The sequence below is a fragment of the Daphnia magna genome, linkage group LG8 (assembly GCF_020631705.1).
Source record: "Daphnia magna isolate NIES linkage group LG8, ASM2063170v1.1, whole genome shotgun sequence".
NCBI lineage: Eukaryota > Metazoa > Arthropoda > Branchiopoda > Diplostraca > Daphniidae > Daphnia > Daphnia magna.
Window position 1 is genome coordinate 9,702,663 of NC_059189.1, and position 18,641 is coordinate 9,721,303.

The window sequence follows — 18,641 nt, forward strand, 5'->3', positions numbered from 1 at the left end:
AGCAATAGCCCAAGGGCAAACGCCTATTATTATTATCAGCTTCAGCTAAATACCCAAGACTTTTCGAAATGAAACGACTGCCAACCGTCAAAACGTCAAATCCTATAAGGATGCGCAGTTGTTGATCAGTTTATTTCATCCGGTGCAAATAAAAATCTATGGATTGAAGTTTGGTCGCAAATTCAAATACACTTGAGGACAAAGACGAAAAAGAAGAATGTTGTATCTTTGTCACATACGGTATCCAGAAGCACAACGAATCAATCAAACGTGAAAAGAAAAAAAAAACAACAATGATGTTTATGTTAGATAATCTTTGCAAAGCTTAAGCTTATCTCTATTTATAATCATTTTTTTTTTTGAAATTAGGGAATCATTTTTAAATCGAGACAACTTTTCAATAAATGATAGCGTCATTTAATTAAATTGTTTCGCTCACGTTGGGAGAAACACTTTTATCCGAAACGTAACCGTCTAAAGCATTGAGCAAATCCCGCTCTTTTTCGCGGATTTTCGATAAGCCTTTCATGTATAACCTCTTCAGTTCTTCTTTACACATTGTGGTACGAGTCCCGATCAGCTTTCGTTCCTCGGCCACCAATTGCCTAATATTAGAAACAGATTTGGCCAAGTCTTCTTGCAAACGAACCAATTCGGTTTCCTTTTCAGACATTTCACTTTCAAAGATTTCAAGGAGCTGGGCAGCTCCTGCATGTGACTCTTCGCTCTCCTTCATTTGGCAATCAAGAATTTCAATTTCTTCTCGTAGATCTGCAATGGCTTTTTTAATTTCGGTAAGTTTAGCTTCTAATTCGACGACAGTTTTTGACACAAGTTTTTGACTTTCTACTAAGACACTCTTGTTGAATTCCGATTCTTGTCCCGGTTCGTACATTGCAAGACTGAACTTGAGCTCTTGACACTGTTCGGTTCGAAGTTGGAGTTCAGCTTCAATCTTTTGACCGCAGAGTTTCATTAACCGTTGCTCGGCAACGTTTTTTCTCTCTTTTAGTTTCAATAATTCTGTTTCACTGGCACTATCGGTCTCTACCATCTTAAGCTGTTCTGTCCGCATTTCGTTGATTCTGTCTTGTGCTTCCTTAACCTTTTGTTCCATTGCCTGACGTTCTGCTAAAGCATCATCCAAGACAGGAAAACGGCCCTGCGGAAAAGTGGCTAGGATTTGCGGCTGTATGTTGGTCTCTTGTTGTACATCAAGCACGCTTAGTTTAATTTCTTCGTCTCCTGCATCTATCGTAAAAGTGCGTAAATAATGAGGGATTTAATTATCATATTTCTTTGATCTACTGCTATTACCGTTGCTCGCAGGCACCGTGGCAGGTTTCAAGGGACTTTGCTGTTCAATTTCCTCGTCTGAATGAATTCGCAACCTTTTTCGGCGATGACGTCTCGTGCTGCTCGAGCTCCGGAGGACTATTCCGTCTACAACGTCGTAAGCAGTAAAATTTATTAGAAAGAGGAAGGGATAAAAAAAACTAATGAATAAACAAGTAAAAAAAATTTACTCGTGAGCGATGAGGACGACATATCAGTCGTAGGTGAGTTTTTTACAGAGGATTGGTTCTTGGCTTCCGATCTTGAATCCGATGACGCGGAGCTGGATGACGAAGGTTTACGGTCATATTCCGATGATGAATCTGAAGTGATTTCGAAACTGAGAGATGAGGAAGAGTCGTCCCTCATCTGAGCTGATGACAAACTTGAAGAGGGAACCCAGTCCCGCGATCCATCATCCGTATTGTTTGCTAGAGAAGATTCACCAGAAAGCTTCCAGCTACTGTCACTAGAATCCGAAAGAGCTTCTCTTTTCAATTCTTCATCAGAAACTAAATTAGTGATCTTCCGTGTTCCTGAATATTCTAATTCTGGAATAAGGGACGTTTTGAGATATTCGGGGTACTGGTTTTCTGGAACAGGTTTGGTCATATTCCAGCAAGCTGATCTGTGAGTTTCCTTCGGGCTTTCCTTAATGTGTTTGGTTATGGCAGTGCGATAACGAGAGCTGAAATCGCAATGGGAACATTTGAATGTAGTTTTTTTTTCGTGCGCCATAAGATGTTGGTGGAAACTGGACACAGCTCGAGCCCAAAAACTACAGTGAGGACATTGGTAAACGAGGCGTTCGATAAGTTTGACAGTCCGAATGCTGCTGCTGGAATCTTCACGTTTCCTTTTCATCTACGAACGCAAATGAAACAACTATCTATGACTTTCATTGTATAGGAAAAACGTTATCATACCTTTCTGGTTGTTTTCTTTTGAGTGTCCTCAATGTCCAATTCCTCCGTGGATGAACCCACAGAATCGGGCACGTGCGTTTTCTACGACAATTTTCCCCACGTTTTTATGTTAAGTATAAATGCGAGATAAAAAACGAAATACCTCATGCATGTCAAATCGTTCCCGAGAAGAAGTTTTGAAAGAACACTGGGAGCAGACATGTTGCAAATCACAGTCTGAATTAGATAGCTGCTCTGATGAATGGGATGAAGTTTTCCCAGCAGTCGCCGCCTTGTGGGCACTTGCGTGATGGTTATTCTTTTCAGTCAAGGTTTTTGCTTTGTAATTGCAAAGGTTACAAGAAAAGCCCTCTGAATGGTGATTGGTTACGTGATAGGTAAGTTGGCGTTTCATTGGAACTGAGTACGAGCATATGCTACAGCGATACCCAGAATTTTCCGTATGCCTACGTCTATGGTTCTTTAGACGAGATTTTTTATTGACAGAATAGTTACATGACTCACAGAAGTATCGGCCAGGCCCAGTATTATCAGATGTTTTACTCGTTCCGCATGGCTCTTGATCACTACTGGCCAATGATGATGACATGGTCTTTTTCAAATAAGAATTTGAACAAGGGTAATTTTGGTCGATTGTGAGATCATGGTCCGCTTGACAATGATGGAAAATACGACGTGAATCCTTCGCTCGGTAGGAGCAATTTGGGGCAGGGCAAAAATAATATAAATGGCCTTTAATTCGGCGTTTTTTCAAATCGGACTGGCTCACGCCAGGGAATGCCCTGCAAGACGTCCGCATTTCGTTTTCTTTTGGAAGTGATAGTCTCGATTGTTGTTCTTTTGAAGTATTGGCTGTTACGCGATGATTTTGTTTCACATGCGCTTTCAATTTTCTGGCATTTGGTGTTCGAAATGAACACTGTGTACAAGGATAACAGTTTCTTACGTGCCTTTTTGAAGGCTGTGAACTATCCTTCTTGGAAAATAAGGCTGAAGACGGATCCATATTCTTACTACTTGTTTGTGAATGGTTTACAACCGAAACCTCAATCCCGAAATCAGTTTCCTTTCCGTGCTTTTGTTGACCAAGATGATTATCTTTGGACTCTCGTGGACCTTTTACGCAGGAAGACTTGCGCTTTTTTCCTTTTTCGTCACATTGAAAGGCTTGTACGGGTAATTGAGATGAGTATTTGTTTTCTTCTTGGGTATGACATTGCCGAATGGGAGTTTCGGAATTTCTCGTTTCATGACACTTCCTCTCCGTCCGGTTTACGTTAGCGGATTCCAGCTGTACTTCGGGATGATGTTTCATCCGATGTTCCTTTAGAGAGATAATGTCTTTGCTCTTGAATTCACAGCCTGTACAACTGTAATGGACCTGGGACAGTATATTAAAACAATTGATGTCTTCGTCTTCGGAGGTCTCAACACGAGAAGTCGAATTAGACGTGGATGTTGAAAGTTGTATCCCTTGATGAGTAGACTTTGACTGTATGGACTTCACTAACAAGTTTTTCCTATTTTCTGTACTTAATCTGCTATCAAAGTTCATGTTATATTGGGAATACAATAAATATTTTCTGTTAATGCAACCCACCTATTTGAATCATTGGCAGAAGAATCAGGACATGCATTTTCAACAACAGCGACATAAGTGTTAATGCCAAGTGATTCAACATTCCCCAGCTGAACTGCCTCCCCCTCTGGGAGCCCCATGTTTGGAATTGAAGTTTGAGAATCAGTTGAATGTGAGGATCTTTCATTCAGTTGTGCAATTTCCATCTCTGCAGTATAATTGCTATACCAGTCATGTGTCCATGGAAAAACAGATGGTACAGAGTGCTCAGAGATTTTTCTTTTAGTAGTTTGATCACCATGCAAAAGATATATGTAATCACTCTGTTTAAAATGAAGTGAACAGACTGCAGCAGCAGCATCATCATTTGTTACTGAAAGAACATTTGGATCTCTGTTGATGTTGATCATCCACTCCTTTCTTCTCTCAAGATCTTTTGGTATGTCAAAACAAACCAAATTTTCAGGCTTAGGACAGGAGGAAATACAACATTTTTTCATTTTATTCCCTAGAAAAAAATTGCTAAAATATAGACAAGTTTCTTAGTTCTTAAAAAGATACTAAAAATATGCCACTTGAAGTTTTTTTTTAATAATAACACAACAGCATTTGCTATAATCATTACGCATTACATACCTTATTCCGAATTGTGCATAACTAGTTAACACTGATTGTTTCCTACAATTTTCAAAACGAAGGGATGTTCACTCGTTTTTCTTCTGTTCTAAGCATTTTTCTTCACATCTTATGTTACCGCTAGATTCTATTAAATAAATACAATATCTGTAATTTTTGTTGGATTAACAACTATAGAGATATAACGATGAAAAGATGATTATATTTCCAGAAATTATTTGCTATCAGTCAACTAAACAATCAATTCAGGAAACCAAACAATCAGCTGGTACGCAAATCTACGTTGCCGGATGGCTGTATATTGGAAATGGTTTTCCTGGAAAATTAAAAAAATTATTTTTATTGTTAATGTTGATGTTGAATTTGAATGTCATTCAACAGTCGAAGTTCTATACCACTCGTTCCCAGAATAGATTTATCTAATCTATGACTATCTATCTATCTATGATCCAAAAAAAGTTATTCGGGGCACAATCGGGGGGCCCCTGCCCACTTCATCAACAAAGCCAGGGCTGGGCAAAAATCATAAATTACCCCGATTGCCCCAACGGCATTTTGAAAGATGGCGGCTGTTACGGGTAAAAATCAGGGTAGGCGGGTAGAATGAATTATAATCAGGGAATGATCGTGGCAATTGAATAAAACGACCGTTTTGGTCAGAAATCGATTAGTTACTATCGGGGTTGAAATTGAATCCCTGATTACGCACCACGATTTGGTTCGGGGAGAAAAAATCTCACCTCGAACCCCGAAAGTCCCGCCCGATGCCACAAAATGCGAACCCCGATTGGCAAAAAAGCGCCCCGATTAGCTCGGGGCCGATCCCTACTCACACAGCCTCACACATCACACGTACGCTTTTTAATGAAGAGAATTTGTATTTCATTTGAGATTTATTTCATATTCAAGTTTTTAATAAGGCAAGGTGCGAAGAAATACTAGATACAACCATAGGAGGAACACAGTTGTACTAAAAGTATCTATTTTTAAAGAAACAAGCACTAATCTCCCAGACTCCCACACGTTTTCCAATGTGCTTTTCTACGGTTTTCTCCGCAACATAAAAATGTCATAGAGAAGCAGCGCAACACTATTTATATTTTAGTACTTATTACGGGTCAGCTTTTTCCATATTTAACCCACAACTCTGCAGAAATCCGATCTCGTTTTATTTCACCCATTTGTTTGCTTTGCAACTCTTCTGAGGTTAGTTCAAAAGGCTCGGATGCTTCGAAACATAGATTATCAAAGAAATGATTTGTTGCGTTACCATCGTACTGACAAGTCTGGACATCGACGTCTTCTAATAAAAAGTCATTATCGAGGATGCAAAGGTTATGCAAGACGCAACAAGCGATCGTAAATTTAGTGGTTGTGTCAACTTGGTGAAAATCAAGACGACTCAGTTGCTTGAAACGTTGCTTTAAAAGACGGAAAGATTTTTCTACCGGTTGTAGAGATAGTTGCAAAGCGCTGTTATAGTTTATGCTTGTTTGGTCGTTTTGCCCCATGTAAGGTACCAACATATGATCAGATAACGGGTAGGTTTCATCGCCAATCAGATGAAGATCATCCGAACAAAGTTCAGGCAGTCTTTGATAGACAAACGAAAGCTTATAGACACGTGCATCATGAATTTTGCTTGGTGGTCCAGTGAAAACATCCAGAAATACTCCGTTTGCGTCGCAGATGCCTTGCAATGTTATAGAAATTTGTTGCTGGTGATTAACATAGCTAGATTTATTTTTATTCGCTGGTGCCCGAATAGGAATATAGGTGCTTCCGATGCAACCCAATACTCCAGGAAAACCAGATATCTGAACAGAGGAACAATGTTATAGGTTACATGTTTACAAAAACAATGACAGAAAAAACATGAAAAATTACTTGTTCAAAATGATGTGCTATTGCTTTCTTTTCCTCATTATCTTTAGGAAATCTAATAATGCTAGGAGCAATGTCATTGAGATGATGCATTACACGCCCACACTGCCGATGAAAAGTTGATTCTCCAATGCAAAACTGACTAGCAACCTCACTTATACATGTTTTGCTTCCAGCAAACCTATAAAGTAATATGTTCATAGCATTGCCAAATCATCATTGTCAAATTTAACTAGGGATTATACTTCAAAAATGATAAAACATGATTTTCTGCAGAAGACTTTGGTGTTCCACCATGTGAATCGTTCTTGGGATAAAAGGGTGATTTCTCAAAGTCATTAATAATTTTAGAACAGGTTTCTCGTTTCATGCGAAATTCCCTTCGAAACTAGGGAAAGATTTGTAGTGAAAAAAATGTGAACGAAAATGGATAACCTATCTAAAAGTACGTCTTCTTCGGCGTACGATTCCATTAAACTTTGTCGTTTCTTGTGTTTGGGGCGAAGCACTCTTTCTTTGATAAGCATCTGTAAAATTTCATCGTCGGTGGAGTCATTTGATTCCGAGGATTCCAAAATTGCAAGAGCAAGAGCTAATTTACGCTTTCGGTCGTCTGTATCAGATTTGGTATCCGTCTCCGTCATTTTTCAATCAAAACATTATTTTCAAATCTTACTGTATTAGTCTGCTTATCTCGTGGTACGTTGTCATGGAAACCATTCGTCAAAATTGCGGAGATAAATAACAATAACATTTTCGCCTACTTATTATATATTATTATATACACACGCCTATTATTATTATTATTATTTTCTGTTTTCATTGCTCGAGCGAACAAAGAGCGAATACGATCTACAAGCTTTGCCGCCTGTTCGCTTAATTATTCGCATAAATTACTTATTTAAGATACAGAGCAACAGAGGCCAAAACGGATCATAGACGTATTACTTGTATTGCGCTATTCGTTGGTTTAAATAAGAATGTAAATAAACAACACATTAAAATAGCTTTACAATTATAGACAGTGACTAAATGATGGATCTATTCATCTGGATTTTGGGGAAGAGACCACATTAAGGAACTCGTTTAAAAAATTTGCTAGCTGGTAATGGAATTGGACGGGAGCGATTTGCCTTCCCTGAGAAAAATTGGGATTAGCACAATCTCTCAGTAGCCGACTCGTGGCTGGTGGGAGATGACGGGAGATAAGCAGACCGGAATCTAGAAAGACTTTCTGACAAACTGTTTGCAAATTGTTATTGACAGTAGGGGTATCGCAAACGTTTAAGACTTTGTTACACAGCGAGCGGCAGTCAAAAAGATCGCAGTCGGAATGTTTCCAACATTCACGACCATCCGCTATGGACCGATCTACTACCGCCTTAGGAAAGACAGTATCGGCATCTAAAAGCACCTGGCGTCCATTGAGGAGACCAAAGTGTTCTAACTTTACGTCACAGATGTGAATGGGATCGACAAAAGACGTCTGGAGTTCTTCAAGGAGCTCAAGCATCAATTTCGCTTGTCGAACTCTGGAAACAAAATCTTCTAGCCGGTCTGAATAAATATTTAACCTAGAAATCGGTTTGGCGTATTCAACCGCATAAAAAGTACCACAGCTTGAAAGAATTTTCGGGAATAAATGCGAATGTTGATTAATCATAAGAGTGACATATTCATTGTCTTGTGATAGCTGCCACAAGTTGATCATAAGTTCTCTACTGACATCATTATGGTAGTCAACAAGAAAAGGATAAAGATGGTTCATAAGATTTTCCTTCTGCACTCCAAAGTTGGCCAGCATTGATTGAGTAACCATTTCAACAAGCTCCTGATAGTTAGGAAATACTTCACTGGAATTTGAAGCTATCCATTGCAGGGGAATGTACTCAGATTTTACTCTGTGAGACTTGATTACAATGAGTGAGTTATTCCAAAGGGCAGTGAAAACAGCAAATTTTCCTTTGTGCATGGGTTCACAGGACAAAGCAGAGATCTCCCCATTGTTGCATAGAGGTTCACACAATCTGCCAAAGGCCTTTCCCTCATTGTATTCCACACACTGTTAAAACACAAAACATTTTAGATGTGGTTCAATAAAATCTTGATTATGATGCAAATAAAGACTTACCAAGGTATTCAAACGAGTCTCTATATCGATATTCAAGCATATTATATTCCATTGTACGAGGTAGAATACAGAAATCATGGAAAAAGTGGAGACGAACAATACTAATAACAAGCATCTTCTATGAAAAACGAGGCGCGTGATTTTAGATATTTTTCGTTTTACGTGTAAACGCATTTCTTGAAATTGGGCAAGAAGGCAAAACAAATTAAACCTGAGATCTGTTACATTTTAACTGTATGATTAGTGCACAAGCCATGCTGTTTGTTAGTGTTGAATTTAAATAAACTTTGACAGTTCTGAGCTGCCAACGCCATATGCCATCTATGTCACCCGGCTACTTAGTTTTCAATGTGCACTAGAGGTGGCGTTACATAAAAACTTTTGTCTTTTCGTATTTATCTTCTGCTAGTTTTTTCGTTTGTGGTTGTTGTGAGTCGATTCAAAAATTGAAATATATCTTTTCGGTGTGCTTAGCAAGTAGTTTACTTTGCCATATTCTATTTGATTCTCTTGGAGTAAAATTTCCTTCGTGTAGAAGTCGTTATTGAACGTAGCCACTCAACATATTGAAAGTGCCTTGTAAGCTGGTGGCGGGGCAATGTCCAATTCGGCTGGTGTTAAGAAACCTTCTAAAGCAAACTATAAATTGAAATATAAGCTCCTTAAACGCTGTGTCAAAGAAATTGTGCTGGTATATTCAACAACAAATGGATTTTCCTTGAAAATGTACACCATTTTGTAATTTCTTAGGAAAATGCTGCTCTATGTGACAGAGCCTCAGAAATGCAGCATCAAATTTTAGTGGCCCAAGAAGAGAGGAAGTTCTTATGGAAAAAATACACAGCAACCCAAGGAAACAACTTCATTAGTGGTAAACATTCTATCATAATAAGTTTTGTGGACATTCTGAGATTCCCATGTATTTTCATGAGTAGAAGACATGTTGATGAACTCTGGAGCACCAAGTCAACCAGTAACTGAACAGAAGAAAACAAGAAGAACTCCAACACAGAAAAATAGTAGTTCCTCAAAACCACGCCAAAGCCTTTCTTCAAGGCCAAAACAAAAGAGAAAATTGGATGAAACTCCAAGTAATGATACAGCTATAATAGCAAATGGCTGAATTGCAACAATAATATTGAATTGAAATTTTCTGTGTCAAACATTTAATAAACATAAGATGTTAACAAAAGAATAGCTCCTATTCTTATCACATGAAATCCCGACCAAAACCTCCTCGTCTAGAACCAAATCCACCACCAAATCCACCGTCTCGATCGCCACGACGACCTCCACGACCTCCTCCACCTCCTCGACCACGAAATCCACCTCCACCGCCCATGTCGGCAGCATTTCTCTGTCTTTCTTCGTCTTTTCTTTCCTTCCACGCAGCGAACCTTTCTGCCATTCTAATCAGCTCGGGAGGTACTTCCTGATATGAACATGAGAAGTTATAAAAACCAAATCTAAGATATGGAAGGAAAATCAATCAATCGTTCTACGTACTTGATTTGCTTCTTTCAATATATCTATAAGATCGCTAGCCTTAGACCAATCTTCCCTGGTCATGAAAGAAATTGCTATTCCAGTTCTTCCTGCTCTGCCTGTCCTACCGACTCGATGGACATATTCTTCCGCATGGCGGGGGAAATCATAGTTGAGAATATGCCTTGATTGAAAAACATTAAATGAAAATTTTACGAAAAGGTTTCTTTGAAACTTCATGACAGAAATCAACTCACGTAATGTCTTTTATATCAATGCCTCGTGAAGCTACATCTGTAGCAATCAGCAATCTCACGTCACCATTTCGCAGATCAGCTAACGCCTAAGAAAGTGTGGTTGTACACAAAGGACTGAAAAGCTTAACTATTTTTCCTCTCAGATACCTGCTCTCTGTCTATCTGCTCGCGATCGCCATGGATGCATTGGCAACTGATGCCAATTAAACTTAATTCACTGGCCACTTGATCTGCGACCAACTTACGACCCACAAAGACAATAGCCTTATCATTAGGGTCAAGATGACGAATAAAATCCAACAGCTTGAAGGGAGAAGAGAAAATCTTTAGATTTTACTAGGGCTTTGATAGACTTTTTTATTGGTATGTTACCCGTTGGCGCTTGTCTTCCTCATCCAATATCTCTACGTGCTGGGTGACTGAGTGGCATGCAGCCAAGTCTAAAGTTCCAACGCACACTTGGAGAGGGTTGTCCATGTATTCATTTGCAATTCGCCGGATGCCTTCGGGCCAGGTTGCACTAAAAGTAGAAGTGAATAAATCTATTACTAAACAATACGAAATCGCAAAATAAAAGAGATCAAAATTAACCTAGTCATTATGATCTGCCGGTCGGGTCGGACGTCAATGAGAATCTTTTTGATTTGCGGTTCAAAACCCAAATCAAGCATTCTATCGGCTTCGTCCAACACGACATATGAGACTGAGCTGGTTTTGAGAGCACCAGCTTGCATAAGATCGTAGAGTCGGCCTGGAGTTGCAACTACTATCTCAACACCCGCAGACACGGCGCCGATCTGTTGACGTCTGTCACCGCCACCGTAAACGCATAAACTGCGGAAAAAAACTTATGAATATAACTTTTGATTTTAATTTATATTTTTGCATAAAAAAATAAACTAAAACATACCATTTGATACCTTTCCAAGGGAATTTTGCTACTTCCCTCTCGATTTGCTGAGCAAGTTCACGAGTCGGTGCCATAATGAGAACACTTGGTCCTTGACGCTCACTACGGGTCACGGGTTGCCCTTCAATGTGAATCAGGGCCGGAAGAAGAAATGCTAAGGTTTTCCCTGTACCAGTTTGTGCAATGCCAATGAGATCATGACCTTTAAGAAGAACCGGCCAAGCTTGGCACTGAATTGGTGAAGGGTCTTTAAACTGTTGGTTTTGAACGGCTTCTAATAATTCAGGATAGTGTGCAAATGCTTGAGCGAAAGTCATCACCGGATTCGGGATCGGCCGAGTATCATCTGATTTGTAGTGGGAGATTGTAATGTTATTATGAGTTAACCTAAAAAGTGACAAATTAGTTTTACCTCAGGTATAATTACTTAGAAATGTTATCATTACCGAAATTTCTCGACCTCTTCACGGGACATGACTGCCACTTCAGGGTCCTCTATGTAGAAATTTTTGCAAATTTTTGGACTGTTGGCCCAACGTCGTATTGAGGCTTCTTTCTATATCGTGGATAACTGTTAACATTTCTTCAAGCATACTCAAAGCTGAACGTACTGAATCCCTGATGACGGCACCCCAATCCACAAATGCAACATCGGATTGGTCTGGTACAGTATGCGGCTGAGCAGAATTGGTGGAAAATCCAGAACCGGGAAAGCTACTAGTTGATACAAGTTCTTTTATTAAACGTTCGGCTTCTTTTTGCTTCTCAACGTCGCCAGTAATTTGAATGCTCGCTTCCGTTCCATTATCGTCATCCTTGAGAATCTAAAAGGTGAATCATAAATGATTCCCTATTGGAATTTTCAGTATTCAATCTCTGTACCTTGATTCTTGCTCCAGTTTGATCTTGCAGTTCATTAATCTTGGCTCCACCACGGCCAATGATCCGTCCAACAGATCCAGAAGGCACTTTTACAATTAATGTATTTGCAGACGGCTGTGGGTGCCGACTCTCTGATTCAACATGATTTTGCCGTCTAGGCGGTTCGAAAGATGGTTTCTGCCATCTTTCTGAATCTAACTGTCTCTCATTTTCCCATTTAGGTTTCTTCATCCCTGAATCGGCAGCATTGAAAGTCCAATCATCAAGGGAAGTACCATCACCTTTGCTAGAGCTTTGGTATGGTGTTGAAGAATTAGTGTTACTGTTAGAAGTTGAACTATTCAGTTCTTTGATCATTTTTTCAGCAAGTTTTATTTGTTCTTGTTGACCAGATATCTGTACACCAACATCCACCCAGTTGTCATCTTCATGAATAACCTATTTAAGTATATAAAATACCTGAAGTGAAATCAATATTTTCATGTGATTTAACCTGAATTTGGGCCCCAGATTTATCTTGAAGTTCACCAACTTTGGCATTCCCTCTTGCAGAAAGACAATTGACAATATCATACGAAACTCGAATGACAGTGGAGTTTTCAGTTTTAGGGGTATGCTCATTTTTCTTAGAATTTTCTTCCGAGTGATGGTAATCTCTTGAACTGTTTTCCCATCTGTTGCTACGGCTAGAGTCATGCGAGCTCCTGTGAGAACTTTGATAATTTTGGGGATAATTTGTGGAACTACTGTGTCTCGAGTCTCGAGATCCATCACGGCTATACCCCCTTCTGTCGGACATTTGAATTTTCAAATCGTGGAAAGGATGTAAAGGTAAAGAGTACTAAGGAATGTTTCGTTCTTAATGCAATAATTAGAAATAACTAGAGAACAAAGAAAAGGAAGTTTGCTTCTCAAATTTCGGAATGCAGAAAAAAGTACGAACTACGAACATGTGTCTACACACTGTTGTCATATTATCAATCTTAATAACAATAAACTCAAATACGGCATGCCGGGCGCGGATGGCGGATGGCGCTCAATTTAATTTCTAGAAACTTTTAGTTTTAACATGACATGAAAATTAGTGTACAGCACAAAGTAAAAATGTACAATTTTATGCCAGTATATCGAGCAATTCACTTTCAGGCCAGCTTTGAATGAAGAACGATATGTATTTTCCACCCTCGATTGAATTTAGTTCATCAGCCAAGAAAATCCAAAAAGGTATATCTTTAATTCCAAAAAAAAAATCAGACCTAAAAATTTAGTTAAAATGTAATTTCAAACTGATTTTTTTTTATCGGAAACATTGACGATTTAATTTTATATTCGTAGAATTGTTTCCTCTCGCAACTGTGGCGCGTTCAGCTACCATACAAACGCACAGCGTTCCCAAGAAAGGCATGACATTTTTCTCCTTTTTGTGCTTGATACGACACGTGTAAGTAATTTATTCAGGACGAGCTGAAGAAGGAAAGAAACGTTCTATGCATTGTAACTTGTAACAGCAAATGAACAGGTATTTTTTGCGTATTTGGCAAAAATAGCAGACTTGGGACATCACCCTCTACAAATCAGTAAGTTTTTTTTTCCTCGGCAACAAGTTAAGGAGATGACTGGTGAATTCAGTCTCATTACTTCAGTTTCAAAATCAGAAACCTGTTTAAAAACCATCTTCCTATTTCGGCGAAAATAAAATTATGGCGTGAGATGAGTGGAGTGCTATAAACATGCACTTGCATGGATGAAGTGTACCCGGTTATTTAACAAACTTGTTTAATGAAACATTGGTCTGATATTTTGCATATATGTAAATAAGTTCAGCAAGCTTATTTAACATTGTCATTTGCTATCGTCGTCTCTTATTTCGAGAGCGACAAATCTACCTGTTTGCCGTGGAATGGGTTCATAGATTTTCAAATAAATAAATGAAAACTGGTGTTTTAATCTCGATTCATTCGTATAAGCTCTATTCCCATCGTGGATAGCAATTTAATGCAATATTTGTTAGCTAACATTATTGCATTTACCATCAAATTTTAGATTCACGAACCTTTTTTTTTCCCCTCGTCCCTCTCACTTTGATCGATTGCTGTTGACCTTGCACGTTTTTTTTGCCATCAACCGAACGGGTTTTTCCATTTCTTTAAAGGAATTTATACCTAGAGCAATGTAACTTGATGCGCAACAGTTTTATTCTGAAATTGATTTCGTTTGGTTCCAACTTCCATGACTTGAATAATCGATATTCAAAGGGTAATGGCCACCTTGGCAAACAACTTGCAACGGATGCATTATCGATGGTATAGTCTATTGGAGAAGATTTTTTCTTAAACTGTATCCAAGTGAACAATATAAAATAATAACGCAGAATTAACGACTTAGTTTTAGGCCGGAGGGACGATGGCAAAGCTAAAGAACCTGTTGTTGCAACCGGAAAAAAACGGGAAAAAAAAATCTAAAAAGCCAATAACCTGTTTGAATGCCCATAAATACAGCAAGCCAGCATTGCCTTATGTCCAGATTGATTTGATACAAGTCCAGAACAACTCGGTATCTCGCGTCAATCGGAAATGGCCAAAATCATCTCGAGTATTCTTGTAAGTTTGTGATTCAAATTTCAGTTTTGTTTTTATTTCTTACTTGAAAAAATTTAAATGGAAGGTCCTATTTACCTTTTCCGCGATTGGCATAAGAACGGCACCGACGTATCAGCACATTGGAGCAGCACTGAAGGCCGCAACGTATCTGGACCCTGTTGTGTCTAATGATAAGGGCTATTACGTTACCGATCCTTTGGTAGCTGATTCTCAAAATGCTGCCTTCAATTTATTTAAACGGCAATATATTTATTGTGTCCTTAACTTCCCCGTTTGCCTCATCTCGACAAATACATCTCGTATTGTGGACTCACCTGAAAAATGGTCCACCCAGCAGATTCACTTCGTCGAAACTCCGCACACTTTCAATCACATTGCTCCCACCCTGACGACTATTTTGCTTCCCCCTTCTAATGTTGGTTTGACTAACGTTCCCGCTTTTATTCAGAGGGTAGATACTTCTTTGTGAAATAGGCTACTGAATTTCAAAGACGTGTAGAACATACGAGACTCATTTAACTGTCTTAATTTAGCCAGTTGTTGCAGTGTGTTTGTTTATACTTTGTCTATACATTCATTCCTTGCTCGCCTTGCGCTTTGCAACTTCATGATGACTTGTAAACGTATAGACCCCTACGTCCAATTTCATTCATTACAATTTTGATTTTAAAAAATTGAATGTTTAGCTAAAGTGGCATCAAGCATGTCTTGATTTAAATTCTATTTTCACTTTGCTGTACAGCCAAACTGCCAAACAATCGCAAACAATAAGGAAAAAGAAAACGGTAGTCGGAACATGTTGGTTCATCACAAAACAACTCGCATGAGTTCACGTGTATGTGACAAGCGATGTCCGCGGTTACAAGATAGCTAGTAGTCATTATACGACTGGCCAATCCGTTACGCTGACGCAGTCTGTGATAGTAAAGTCGAACGTCACTGCACAGTTGAATTATAGGACGCACTAAATAGAATCTCAACTCAAGGGAGTGTTGACTTAAATGTTATATTGCTTAGCTAACTCGAGGGGCTGATCATCCAGCCTCCATCTACAAGTTATGTAGAAGTTATGCAGTTGAATTATGGAATCAACGTCAGGCTGGTTTGCTTTAAGGATAGGGTCTTTAAACGTGTTTAACAACAACTTTCCTATTTTGGTCAAGAAAATTGAGTGAGGGTAAGTTGGCTTGAGCGTTAAGGAAAAGTTATACACGAAGGAATTTAATCCGGTTTTAAGAAGCTCGTCTGCTGAGACATTTGCCCTGTACTTTGCATACTGTATGACTACAGTAAGTCCGTGGCTTTTCCCCTCTAGTATTGGATGGACCAGCGATTCACTTCTATCCCAACTGCAGTGCCATCATGATTTTATTGGTAAATATTCAGCCACATGAATCAAAGTAGGCTAATACTCTATAATTAAGGCATTTCATTGATTGCTATATTTTGGGCTATTGGTGCAATGGAAAGGTCCTATTTTCTCTACTGTTGGGCAATGGAATGACAATAACCCCATTGTATCCTGCTGACACTTTTGGCATACCATTGCTGCGGACTTTATCAAGTCTGAAAAGTGCTGCATACCAAGAAGAGGATAGAAGTATATCTAGAGACTTAGAGGTAGCGTTTAACATAGGATTATTTGCGCTATATGCGATGGCCACACCTTTTATAGATTCTGTAGTTGCACTCTGTGTCGTCACCCCTTCTCTTTGTTCCATTAAGAGCAACGGAAATTCGATTGCAACAGTCAACCCCCTGATGGTTAATGCAAATTTAAGAAATTTGGCAGGTGGTCATCCCAATCTGTTGATCCCCTTCGCTCTTGATCGTGAGCAACAAACCAATTACTTCAAATTCTCAAATCTTTACCCACCAGCAATGGTTGACAATGATGCTTACCCCGATTATCCAACACCTTCATTTGCCATTGTTGCCCCTTATTTAATGAAGGACCAATTCCTTCCCGCTATGCGCCACAACTTAATGGTGAATTTCGCCCATCATCCTCTTTCCAAATTTTACAATGTCGTGGATACAGCATTAGATGATCTTGATGATCCTCTTTCATGATGAGACGTAATCTGTGATGTGGACATTTACCAGTGGCCCATATTAGCTCCACAAATGAACGAGTTATAATAATGTCAATACATTCGATGTGTTTTTTTTTTTTAAATATCTAGCTTGCATAATATTGCACAAAATGTATTATTTCTTTTGCTTTCACCATCGAAATACGTCGACTTCTTCACGAGACGTAACTGCTGGATGTTAGCCTCTCGTCATTACGAGGCTTCTTTCTATATATCGTGAATGATGTTTAACATCCCAGGTAAAAAAGTACTACATTGCACTACAATAAAATTATAATGTAGCCAAGTAAACTATCATTTTACTATAGTGAACGCTGTAAAATAAAAGTAACACTAAGTGGGCGTATTTTTTTCTTTGTTTCATTATCAGTATTACTAACACACACTACTGTTTCACTATCCCAGGTAAAAAAATACTATATTGTACTACAATAAAATGATAATGTAGCCAAGTAAACTATCATTTTACTGTAGTGAACGCAGTAAAATAAAAGTAACACTAAGGGGGCGTATTTTTTTCTTTGTTTCAAAATCAGTATTACTAACACACACTACTGTTTCACTAGTGACGACTACAAGTTTACTTGGACACACTTTGTTTTCAGTAGTGTTCACTGTATATTTACTGACACAAACTGCTGTTTTACTATAGTAATTGCTGTTTCACTACATTGGGCATTAATGCCACTATATTCTTACTGAGGCTCACATTGTTTTTACTGATTGCCACTGTACTTCTACTTTATATATTTTTATGCATGTATTTTTCGTGATATGCTTCACTCTCAATTTTTGGTTTCTACCTTTTTCCTAACTTTCTTCTGGTGACTTAAAGGTAAATTTTAATTCCCCCTTTAAATTTGTCATATTTTATTTGCTTTTATACAACTATTTTCACTTTGGCTTTTTTAATTTGTTATTGAACATTAACATTTTCTTTGTTATTTTGAAATATTTGGGTTAAATTAGCGATTAAAAATGAAAAAGATAGAAATTATAGTTTAAAATTAATATATAATTATTAAAAGTATGATTTAATTATTAACACATACTCAAATGTCTTAAATGTAAACATACTTTAGTTTTCAGTCAGAATTTTTTCTAAGTTCTTAACTGAATCCTCAATATAGTCAGGAAAATGTAGAAATAATATTATATCAAAATAGTTGAGTGGTTAAGGCGCTCTGTTGCGATAGTTAGTTATGTGCAGTTCCGTGTTCAATCCCCATCGAAGACTTTTCTATTTCTCCGTTTTGGTCAATGGTAGACTAGTCTACTATTATATTATATTCTAAATTCACTGAATTTCATTGTACATTTACGAGGGTTTCACTAGAAAATGACTGCTTCGGTACTGCTTGTTTTATTTTCTACAAGTGTTTTTGCTTCAAGTAATTCTATAGTATTTCTATGTTATTATTGTAAAAATACTTGTTCCAAAATCCTTTACTATTACTCAAGTTTTTTTATTGTATTTCTTGAGTAATTGGCAAGTAAATTTTCACCTGGGATGTCTTCATTCAAAATTGAATGTATGATATGCCGGGACTCCAATCCACAAACACAGCATTTGTTTGTTCAGCTATGATATATGCCACTGAATAGAATTGGTTTAAAATCCAGAACTAGAATAGCTTCTGGATATATATTATTATTTGATAATACGATTTGATTCTATTTCACAACTGTCCCTCGTTCAGCTGCGTATAAAAACGAAAAGCATTAACAAAGAAACAAATCTTATTTGATTTTTGATTTGCTGTGCCTGACATGATACGATGGAATAATTTTCACAGAAAAAGCTGAGGAAGGAAAAATAAATAAATAAAAGATAGCAGACTGTTCATCAACCTCTACTACATTTCATATATTCAATTAAAATCAATAAGAAGTTGTGGAAATGAAACTCGTATATAAACA

General features: G+C 38.1%; 7 protein-coding genes and 1 long non-coding RNA gene across 13 annotated transcripts; 4 read left to right on the plus strand and 4 right to left on the minus strand.

The window, feature by feature from the left end:
• Positions 1-116: 116 nt before the first annotated feature.
• LOC116936335 (RE1-silencing transcription factor) lies at positions 117-4,746 on the minus strand. 5 transcript variants are annotated; one of them, XM_045177866.1, is made up of 8 exons: positions 4,477-4,746; positions 4,163-4,348; positions 3,862-4,062; positions 2,404-3,802; positions 2,262-2,342; positions 1,527-2,199; positions 1,318-1,443; positions 117-1,251 (listed from the first exon to the last, which is right to left on the minus strand). In XM_045177866.1, the coding sequence occupies exons 3-8, from the start codon at positions 4,044-4,046 to the stop codon at positions 422-424; spliced, it is 3,294 nt and encodes a 1,097-aa protein (XP_045033801.1). In that variant the 5' UTR covers positions 4,047-4,062; positions 4,163-4,348; positions 4,477-4,746; the 3' UTR covers positions 117-421. The 5 variants fall into 5 exon arrangements, with proteins under 5 accessions (XP_045033801.1, XP_045033800.1, XP_045033799.1 ...); XM_045177865.1 differs by having other exon boundaries at positions 3,862-4,073; XM_045177864.1 differs by having other exon boundaries at positions 117-1,245; positions 3,862-4,348.
• A 604-nt stretch (positions 4,747-5,350) lies between these two features.
• Positions 5,351-7,047, minus strand: LOC116936336 (putative nuclease HARBI1). Its single transcript, XM_032943481.2, has 4 exons — positions 6,810-7,047; positions 6,606-6,748; positions 6,364-6,541; positions 5,351-6,293 (listed from the first exon to the last, which is right to left on the minus strand). The coding sequence occupies exons 1-4, from the start codon at positions 7,002-7,004 to the stop codon at positions 5,595-5,597; spliced, it is 1,215 nt and encodes a 404-aa protein (XP_032799372.2). The 5' UTR covers positions 7,005-7,047; the 3' UTR covers positions 5,351-5,594.
• Positions 7,048-7,293: 246 nt separating this feature from the next.
• LOC116936337 (divergent protein kinase domain 1C) lies at positions 7,294-8,821 on the minus strand. The gene is made up of 2 exons (XM_032943482.2): positions 8,492-8,821; positions 7,294-8,422 (listed from the first exon to the last, which is right to left on the minus strand). The coding sequence occupies exons 1-2, from the start codon at positions 8,663-8,665 to the stop codon at positions 7,406-7,408; spliced, it is 1,191 nt and encodes a 396-aa protein (XP_032799373.1). The 5' UTR covers positions 8,666-8,821; the 3' UTR covers positions 7,294-7,405.
• An 11-nt stretch (positions 8,822-8,832) lies between these two features.
• LOC116929125 (transforming growth factor beta regulator 1) lies at positions 8,833-9,686 on the plus strand. The gene is made up of 4 exons (XM_032936281.2): positions 8,833-8,968; positions 9,027-9,182; positions 9,242-9,362; positions 9,427-9,686. The coding sequence occupies exons 2-4, from the start codon at positions 9,090-9,092 to the stop codon at positions 9,612-9,614; spliced, it is 402 nt and encodes a 133-aa protein (XP_032792172.1). The 5' UTR covers positions 8,833-8,968; positions 9,027-9,089; the 3' UTR covers positions 9,615-9,686.
• LOC116929122 (probable ATP-dependent RNA helicase DDX43) lies at positions 9,396-12,968 on the minus strand. Its single transcript, XM_032936278.2, has 11 exons — positions 12,519-12,968; positions 12,026-12,463; positions 11,755-11,967; positions 11,590-11,699; positions 11,144-11,530; positions 10,825-11,067; positions 10,606-10,753; positions 10,381-10,536; positions 10,234-10,319; positions 9,998-10,160; positions 9,396-9,923 (listed from the first exon to the last, which is right to left on the minus strand). Exons 1-11 carry the CDS (start codon positions 12,822-12,824, stop codon positions 9,702-9,704), a joined length of 2,472 nt encoding a protein of 823 aa, XP_032792169.2. The 5' UTR covers positions 12,825-12,968; the 3' UTR covers positions 9,396-9,701.
• A 134-nt stretch (positions 12,969-13,102) lies between these two features.
• On the plus strand, positions 13,103-13,978 carry LOC123475611. Its single transcript, XR_006650981.1, has 2 exons — positions 13,103-13,249; positions 13,361-13,978. It is a non-coding gene; the product is annotated as an uncharacterized LOC123475611 (long non-coding RNA).
• Positions 13,979-14,413: 435 nt separating this feature from the next.
• Positions 14,414-15,217, plus strand: LOC123475610. 2 transcript variants are annotated; one of them, XM_045178550.1, is made up of 2 exons: positions 14,414-14,625; positions 14,722-15,217. In XM_045178550.1, the coding sequence occupies exons 1-2, from the start codon at positions 14,429-14,431 to the stop codon at positions 15,092-15,094; spliced, it is 570 nt and encodes a 189-aa protein (XP_045034485.1). In that variant the 5' UTR covers positions 14,414-14,428; the 3' UTR covers positions 15,095-15,217. The 2 variants fall into 2 exon arrangements, with proteins under 2 accessions (XP_045034485.1, XP_045034486.1); XM_045178551.1 differs by having other exon boundaries at positions 14,470-14,625; positions 14,690-15,217.
• Positions 15,218-15,509: 292 nt separating this feature from the next.
• Positions 15,510-16,801, plus strand: LOC116929123. The gene is made up of 2 exons (XM_032936279.2): positions 15,510-15,999; positions 16,096-16,801. The coding sequence occupies exons 1-2, from the start codon at positions 15,988-15,990 to the stop codon at positions 16,696-16,698; spliced, it is 615 nt and encodes a 204-aa protein (XP_032792170.2). The 5' UTR covers positions 15,510-15,987; the 3' UTR covers positions 16,699-16,801.
• The last annotated feature ends 1,840 nt before the right edge of the window (positions 16,802-18,641 follow it).

Coding starts and splice junctions, on each gene's coding strand:
- LOC123475610 (XM_045178550.1), top strand. CDS start 14,429: ATGGCAAAGCTAAAGAACCTGTTGTTGCAACCGGAAAAAAACGGGAAA. Junction 14,626..14,721: donor AAATCATCTCGAGTATTCTT/GTAAGTTTGTGA, acceptor GATTGGCATAAG/AACGGCACCGACGTATCAGC.
- LOC116936335 (XM_032943480.2), bottom strand. CDS start 4,340: ATGAAAAAATGTTGTATTTCCTCCTGTCCTAAGCCTGAAAATTTGGTT. Junction 3,803..3,861: donor TCTGCCAATGATTCAAATAG/GTGGGTTGCATT, acceptor GAACTTTGATAG/CAGATTAAGTACAGAAAATA. Junction 1,444..1,526: donor GTCGTCCTCATCGCTCACGA/GTAAATTTTTTT, acceptor ACGACGTTGTAG/ACGGAATAGTCCTCCGGAGC.
- LOC116936336 (XM_032943481.2), bottom strand. CDS start 7,004: ATGACGGAGACGGATACCAAATCTGATACAGACGACCGAAAGCGTAAA. Junction 6,749..6,809: donor AATCGTACGCCGAAGAAGAC/GTACTTTTAGAT, acceptor ATCTTTCCCTAG/TTTCGAAGGGAATTTCGCAT. Junction 6,294..6,363: donor TAGCACATCATTTTGAACAA/GTAATTTTTCAT, acceptor TCCTCTGTTCAG/ATATCTGGTTTTCCTGGAGT.
- LOC116929122 (XM_032936278.2), bottom strand. CDS start 12,824: ATGTCCGACAGAAGGGGGTATAGCCGTGATGGATCTCGAGACTCGAGA. Junction 12,464..12,518: donor AATCTGGGGCCCAAATTCAG/GTTAAATCACAT, acceptor ATACTTAAATAG/GTTATTCATGAAGATGACAA. Junction 11,068..11,143: donor CCTTGGAAAGGTATCAAATG/GTATGTTTTAGT, acceptor TTTTTTCCGCAG/TTTATGCGTTTACGGTGGCG.
- LOC116929125 (XM_032936281.2), top strand. CDS start 9,090: ATGTCCAATTCGGCTGGTGTTAAGAAACCTTCTAAAGCAAACTATAAA. Junction 9,183..9,241: donor GTGTCAAAGAAATTGTGCTG/GTATATTCAACA, acceptor GTAATTTCTTAG/GAAAATGCTGCTCTATGTGA. Junction 9,363..9,426: donor AGGAAACAACTTCATTAGTG/GTAAACATTCTA, acceptor TTTCATGAGTAG/AAGACATGTTGATGAACTCT.
- LOC116936337 (XM_032943482.2), bottom strand. CDS start 8,665: ATGCGTTTACACGTAAAACGAAAAATATCTAAAATCACGCGCCTCGTT. Junction 8,423..8,491: donor AGACTCGTTTGAATACCTTG/GTAAGTCTTTAT, acceptor GTGTTTTAACAG/TGTGTGGAATACAATGAGGG.